The 7,817-nt window shown below is 33.5% G+C and overlaps 2 protein-coding genes across 2 annotated transcripts; both read left to right on the top strand.

Moving 5' to 3' along the window:
• Positions 1 to 779: 779 nt before the first annotated feature.
• LOC145034322 (salutaridine reductase-like) lies at positions 780 to 3,840 on the top strand. The gene is made up of 5 exons (XM_078982712.1): positions 780 to 859; positions 2,504 to 2,744; positions 2,877 to 2,948; positions 3,065 to 3,259; positions 3,333 to 3,840. Exons 1-5 carry the CDS (start codon positions 846 to 848, stop codon positions 3,711 to 3,713), a joined length of 903 nt encoding a protein of 300 aa, XP_078838838.1. The 5' UTR covers positions 780 to 845; the 3' UTR covers positions 3,714 to 3,840.
• Positions 3,841 to 5,810: 1,970 nt separating this feature from the next.
• On the top strand, positions 5,811 to 6,470 carry LOC145035162 (uncharacterized). The gene has a single exon (XM_078983753.1). It carries the CDS (start codon positions 5,811 to 5,813, stop codon positions 6,468 to 6,470), a length of 660 nt encoding a protein of 219 aa, XP_078839879.1.
• Positions 6,471 to 7,817: the final 1,347 nt, after the last annotated feature.

Below are 7,817 nucleotides of genomic sequence, written 5' to 3'. Positions count from 1 at the left end.
TATTTGTAAACGGTTATAATAACCTTAATGGTGTAATACACACAAAAAATATGTTAGGGACCTAAAATGGACAAACAAGAAAGTTATTACCCTCCTAAATCATTATCCCTAATCAAAGACACTTGAACGTTTTTGTATTAAAAATGCATGGTGAATATACTAAGTGTATGCCCCAAACTCACCCAAATTTGGCAAATTTTCACATATAAGGTATTCTTCTTACCTTTTCAACCATAGTATCCTATATTTATAAATTTTGAGTTAAAATAAAACGATATGTTAAGTAAAAGTTACATACATTGTCCTTGAATACGACCAGCATCCTTTTTTTTCTTACAAGCACTTACATTAACATTTTTTAAAATTATGAAGAATTTCATTTATATCCTGATTTTTCGGAAAAACCATTTTTTATAACTACCCATCTGTGTGACTCTCCTCACCCTCATCCCCAATTGTATTAAACATGCTCTTTCTTTCTCCTTCATATCTTGGGCACTAATAACGATAACATCGAATTCCAATGAGGGTTAAGAAATCAAGCGAGTGAAATACCATCAACTTAAAAATAAGATGAAAATAAAAAAGAACGTATATGCCATGGGGGGTCAATATACATGGGCGCAAAACTCATTTCTAAACGACATAATCATAGACTAAAAATGTTCAAAATTATTGTAATAGGGATGAAAAGCACAAATATCTTCTTTTGTGGACCATACTTACTGATGTGATTAATATAGGGAACATAATTGTAACTTACTCCTCCTTTTAATACTCTCAGCAAACATTCAGCACAAACATTCCACCAAAGGTCCAAAACCAATAAGCATACATCGAATATAATGGCGTCAAAAAGGTATCTGATATTTCTTTAGTTTTTCGAATGTGAAAGAAAATTCTATTAGCTCAATTCCGTTTGCACTTTTCTGTTTCGATATACTGACTGACATATCAACATTTTCTCACTTGATTCTATTTGATTGATTGGCATATAAAATTTTCTATTTGATTGATTGGGATATATATATATATATATATATATATATATATATATATATATATATATATATATATATATATATATATATATATATATATATATATATATATATATATATATATATTTTGTTATTTTTATATAAAATTATTTTTTATTTTCAGAAAAGTTTTAATTTTTAATAGAAGTGTGATATCATTGCATTTATTTTGGAACGGCATCATTGCACTTAGTTTACACACACATATATAATGGCGTCTAAAAGGTATTTGATGTTTCTTTAGTTTTTCAAATCTCTCATAACTTATAATCCATGATGCTCGAAACAAATTTCAATACACTGTCACAAATGAAATGGTTTTCGGTTCTGAAACTATAGTGTTATACGTTAAAAGCAATGGATCGCCAACATTCTTAAATGAAAAGACATGTACTTTGATATTTATAAATGAATAGTTTGTGTTAAATATTAAATAAGATAACCAAATATCATAATGATCTTAAAGTGTAAATCGCTTTAAGTGTGGTTTAGAACTAGTTCATTCTAAATTGAACTATAATCCAAATATATAAACTTATGATTTAGAATTGGTTCGATCTGGATTGAGTTTTCAAATTCTTCGTATACATGTTGTAGTAATAATAAACAGCAAAACCATTAAAGTATATAATAAGTTAAAGAAAGAAAACGATTAACTCGGCAATACAAACGTCAACTAGGTCACCAACTTTTTAATCAGTGTGGTTTAACTATTTTGAAAAATATTATTTGGAGAAATATATTTGATATTTAAATTTATTATTAAAACTTAATATCATATTTAACAAACAATTAAAGTTCTTGAACTTTACTATATTATATATATTTTGATTACCAAACTCATAAGGCCATTTCTATAATTTTGCAAGTACAGGGACCTTTTCTACAGTTTCAATAATATATAGGGATTATTTTTGTAATTTCTCTTAAAATTGTGACGGTAAGTTTGTTTTTTATATGGACTATTTTTGTAACTGTTTTAAGCATAGGGACAGTTAGACAAATTACAAGGGTCATTTCTATAGTTTTTTCAAACACAAAAACCATTAAATAAAATATAACTTTTACATGGATCATTTTTGTAATTTTTTTCTATAATTTTCTCTATAAGACAATTTTATATGGACTAATTCTATAACTTTTTCAAAGATAAAGACCATTAGACAAATATAGCTTTATATAAGAAACATTTATATGCTTTTCTTAAAGATAAAGATTATTAGAAAGTCTTATAAAATCTTGTGAGAAAGGACCTAGATGACCAAGTAGGCAAGTATGAGTATATAATTATCAGTAAATTAAAATGATAGGAGGGTAGAGACTAGAGAGTGTTCACGTTTGCCCGTTAAAAAATTTTAAATTTTTTTTTTTTTTTAAAAAATAGAAAAAAAAAAAAAAAAAAAACAAATGTGAGAATTTTGTTTTTTAATGTGTTTGATATTTCTGTTATTCAACTCTTGTAGGATTGCTGTTGTTACCGGTGGAAACCAAGGCCTTGGTTTAGAAATATGCAGACAATTGGCTAATGAAGTTTTGGTGGTGTTGACTGCAAGAGACGAGAAGAAGGGCACCAACGCCGTCGGCAAATTGCATTACTCCGGTCTACCCGACGTCGTCTTTCATCAGCTCGATGTCACAGATCCGACCAGTATTGCTTCGTTGGCGAATTTCATTGAAACTCGGTTCGGAAAACTCGATATATTGGTAACGATTCTGAACCCTCGCTTTTTGCTGCAGATTAACATCTGGCGTTACATTTGTAACAAAATTTAACGTTTTAAATGATCAAAATTGAACCAATTTGAGAATTACCCATTGATTTGAGAGATAAAATAGGTTAACAATGCTGGAGTGATTAGTAGTAACGCCGACGAGGAGTACTTTGGGGGTTTAAACCTTTTACTTAAGGTAATGAAGCATTGTTCTGTTAATCATGTTTTGGTTAATTTTCGTAACTCAATTGATGCTGATAAAAGTTTATCTATGAAATAATTACCGATCGATCTTTAACTGTGATATTATAGGAAGTTGGTTTAAAGGCTTATGAAAAGGATAAGCCATCACAGAAAGTCGAAACACAAACATTTGAAGAAGCTAAGAAATGCCTGGAAACCAATTATTATGGATCTAAGCATGTGACTCAAGCCTTGCTAAAACTTCTTCTGAAATCTACATCTCCAAGAATAGTCAACATCTCATCCAAAATGGGGCAACTACAAGTAAGCATGAATATATTCTTGTTTAATTTACAATTAATCATTTTACATGGTTATGCTTCTTGTGTTGTTACAGCATGTTCAAGACGAAAGCATAAGGAAGATTTTGAGTGATGTAGATGGACTGACGGAGGAGGTGGTGGATGAAGTTGTGAGTGGATATTTTGAGGATGCAAAAGATCAGAAATTGTTGGAAAAGAAAGGGTGGACTATTAATGTTTCCGCCTATGTCGTCTCGAAAGCTGCTCTTAATGCATACACCAGGATTTTAGCTAAGAAATTTCCATCGATTTCTGCAAATGCGATTACTCCTGGTTTTCTTGCCACGGCTTTTACTTCTTTTCAAGGAACTTACACCGTTGAAGAAGGTGCTAGAGGCCCTGTCCGACTCGCTTTGCTCCCTGAAGGTGGGCCATCGGGTCAATACTTTTTTATGATGGAACAATCAACATTTTAATATGAAGAATAAGTATGATCTAGGATCAGCCTTGTTAGAAATTTGGATGATTTCTTTTCGATTGAAATAAAACTTATGGCAACTATGTCAGTTATATTGTTAAAAAAAGTTTTTTTTTTTTTTTTTACCTTGGGGTAAACTTATTTTGGAGGAGAAACAAGTAAAAAAGAAAATGGTTGTGAATTCTTGGTTGAGAAATGCACACAAAAATCATATCGCCCCCTATCCGATCCAAATATGAAAATGGATCAGGCCGAGTGGCATACCGAGCACGACGACGTTCGTGGTTGAGCTGGCCACGAACAACAGGCATGCACACTACTCCGTTGCTTCGTGGTGGCTCGTGGTCATCGTGCTTGGCACAACGGAAACGCACACCTAATCAAATCGAAGCCTTCCATTTGAACGTTGGTATAGCTGTTTGTAGCCGTTGAACGACTACTTTAAAAAAAAATTAACAATTAATTTACCTATAAATACCAAATTTTTACTTTTTTTTTTTACACCATTCTTTTATTTTTCTATACACAAACTACACACTACATCTTCACAATAAAAAATCATGGACCCCAACTAAAATACCCCTCCAAACTACAGAAATCGCAAACCCGATAACGCTTTCGCGTTAGATACAACACCTCGCCAATTTCCGACGTAAGCGTAGGAGGTTTATTTTATTTATGGTTGAAATTTTTAGTTTTTTTTAATGCTTTTTTTTTTTTTTTTTTTTTTTTTAAAATTTTAACTAATGTAATTTTTATTTTTATTGTTAGTTTTATTTTTTATTTCAATTAATGTAGTTTTTATTTAATGTAATTTGGTATTTTAATTTAATGGAAAAACTAGTTTAAAAAAATGATTTTAATGTATTTTTGAATTAACTTTAAATAAAAAAATGAGGTGGAGTGGTGTGTTAGTGGTAGGTATCCCATGCTAGTGGTAGGAGAATGTGGTGCTAATGTGGCACCCACCACATATGTGGTATGTGGTGGATATAACAGTTGGTTTTACCAACAAACCAGTTTTTGTCTGATCTTGTTTGCCGGATTTTAGTAAATACTTCGGCTCGTGTCAAATGTCGAGTAGCATGCTGAAAGCGATGCGAATAATATGGTAAACATATTTACACTTAAAAAATACGCCACATCAATAACTGTTGAATCATGAAAGTGACCCTTTTAAACTTCGTCTACCGCAACTCTCAAGATCCGTATTCATCATTGTTCAGCTACCGAATCCACAGTCATCATCATCCGCAGTCACTATCTTACATTGTTAGATTAGTCTTTTATCTGTTTGTCTTAGTATACACTCTTTTGTCCAGTATGGCTTGCATGACTGCTCTTAACAGATAAGACTAATGTAATCTGTGAGCCTCTATAAATAGAGCTCATTCTTTCTCATTTATAAAAACTGAAAAAAAAAACACACACCGTATCTTGCAATTCATACCTTGTGTTATTTCTCTCATCTCTTTCTTATCTTCAAAGTGCATCTTAATACAACTGCAAATCATCTCTCTACGGAGCAAGTCACGGGTGACTTATTCACTAAGTTTAATCTTACTTACTAACTTAGTTTGAATGCATTCCTTGTTAAGAATCAACTTAAGTGTATACTTGATATAATACCTGCTGTCTTTTATATTTCCTTTACATTTCCGCACCTAACTCACTAATTATCTAACTCTAACTTACTATTATTGTTGAGCTTTTTAGATCCTTTGAGATAAACTATTTCGCAACTATACTTGTTCTAACGTTTGTTCAAGTGTGTCTCAAGTTTTTCTCTAGTGTATACTTGATATAATACCTGCTGTCTTTTATATTTCCTTTACATTTCCGCACTTAACTCACTAATTATCTAACTCTAACTTACTATTATTGTTGAGCTTTTTAGATCCTTTGAGATAAACTATTTCGCAACTATACTTGTTCTAACGTTTGTTCAAGTGTGTCTCAAGTTTTTCTCTCAACAATTGGTATCAGAGCCAAAATGGTTGCTCTTTGAAACAAAACTCTGAACTTGAAAGGCTTTCTATACTACTAAAGCTCATTTCTTAAAAAAAACAAAAAAAACTTTTCAAAACTAGGAAATATGTCACATGCATTATCCCTCAATGTATCCAACAGTGTTGGTGGTTCGAACAGAGCACCACTACTTGTGGCAAATGAATACCATCACTGGTCCCGGCGAATGGAGAGATACTTAAGAAGACTTGGAAGAGACATATGGAGGTCTGTTGAAGAAGGACCTCATGTTCCTGTTCTTACCCCAGTACAAGCCGATGAAGCCACAACTAGGCTAGGAGGAGGTCAACTAGCCTTGAATCGTCCAACCAAAGACGATCTTGACAAAATGGAGAGTGATGTTATTGCTTTTTATGAGATTTCGTGTGGAGTTGCTCCTGGCAACTTCGATATCATCACAAACTGTAAATCAGCAAAAGAGATATGGGATGTTCTCAAGAACATGTATGAAGGAACTAAACAAGCCCAAGATAAAAAGCTTACTACTGCACTCAATGAGTTTAACAACTTTAAAGCTCATGTGGGAGAATGCTTAGAAGATTCATACAAGAGCTCTAATATGATAGTGGCTAAACTACCCAATGATGGCACCGTAAGAAGCAACCATGAAACAAACCTTCAGTTCTTGAACGGTTTGGGAAGACACTGGACGATAGCTAAAATGATTGTTCAAGGGGATAGGAAAATTCATTCTCTGTCTCTATATAAACTCTACGGAGAACTGTAAGCCCAAGAGTCTACAGTACTCAAGGACTGTGCAGACTTCAGTGGTCCACTAGCTCTCGTAGCACAATCTCCTCATTCTCAATCATATCCCACCTTGTATCACTCTCCACCGCAATCATATGAAGCAGACTAAGAGTATGACGACGAAGAAGCATTCCAGAATGCAATAGCTCTTGTCAGTCAACAATTCAGTAGATTACCACCTCCTTCATTTTGAAAGAACCAACATTACAACCACCTTTCAACCGCAACTTCCAAAACAATCACTCTCGTTTCACTAAAAATCCTCAACCTCACCCTTCACCGCAGTCCCAAAATACTCAAACCAAAGAAGTACTGAAGTCCATTCAAATCACTGACTCTTGTAGTCCTTCGGAAGACAAAAGTGATGTTGTAATATGTCATAAGTGCAACAAAGAGAATCATTTTTCCTAGGACTGCAAAGCAAATGTAGTAAAAGATAGAGCATTCTATCTTAGAATGGATCAAGAAATGGAGGAAAAAGAAAAGGGAAGAGCGTATGTTGCTCAAGTGAAGAGAGTTCATCAGGTCTGGTCATCTGGAGATGAAGAAGAGGACATCAGCAACGACAAAGGAAAGGGAAAAATATGTATGGTAGCAACTGCTGATGAGGATGGTTCCACAAATCTGAAGAAGAATCATTGCTACATGGTGAAAGATGGAACACTCAGCATTGTCTAACAGGTAAAACTTATGATTCAAACTCTAAATTATAGCATGCATGACTGTCAGCCCTTCATAGACACTCTTAATGACACGTGTGCTACTGTCCTTACAGACTACAATAAAGTGTTAGATAAGAAAAACATTGCGTCCCAGGAGATGTTTCACGTTAGAGGACATTTAGACAACAAAAGACTCAAAATGGCTATGTTAGAAAAAGACTTAATGTTAGAGAAAGATGCTAGGATGTTAAGTGAAACACAATTAGAAATAGCTTTGAATCAGAGGGATTTAGCTCAGAGTGAAATTGTATGCTTGAATATTTTAATTGAAAACCTCTTTAATGAAAGTGAAGTCATCGAGAATCTTGTTAATAATGGAAACGTTGACAATACTTATAACTGGGGTTGGTCTAATAGGTATCCCACCGCAACGGACTCATCACCCCGGTTCACTCCAGACCGTCCCTATGTCCCTCCTGATCATAAATTTCTGTTTCCAGCCAACGACAAAACCTTTCCCGAGGATATCAAAGCTCACTTTGGTAAAACTTCATGATCTGAGTAACAATTGTGTTATCGAGGAAATTCTCCCTGAACTTTCTGACCCTATGAATAACATATTTCATTCCGGTTCTCAGACATCATTCGTAGTTGATGAGGAA

Source organism: Lactuca saligna, chromosome 3, assembly GCF_052625555.1.
Source record: "Lactuca saligna cultivar CGN05327 chromosome 3, ASM5262555v1, whole genome shotgun sequence".
In the NCBI taxonomy this organism is placed as follows: Eukaryota; Viridiplantae; Streptophyta; class Magnoliopsida; order Asterales; family Asteraceae; genus Lactuca; species Lactuca saligna.
Note: the sequence above shows the minus strand (reverse complement) of the source record. Positions and strands in the feature narration are given on the sequence as shown.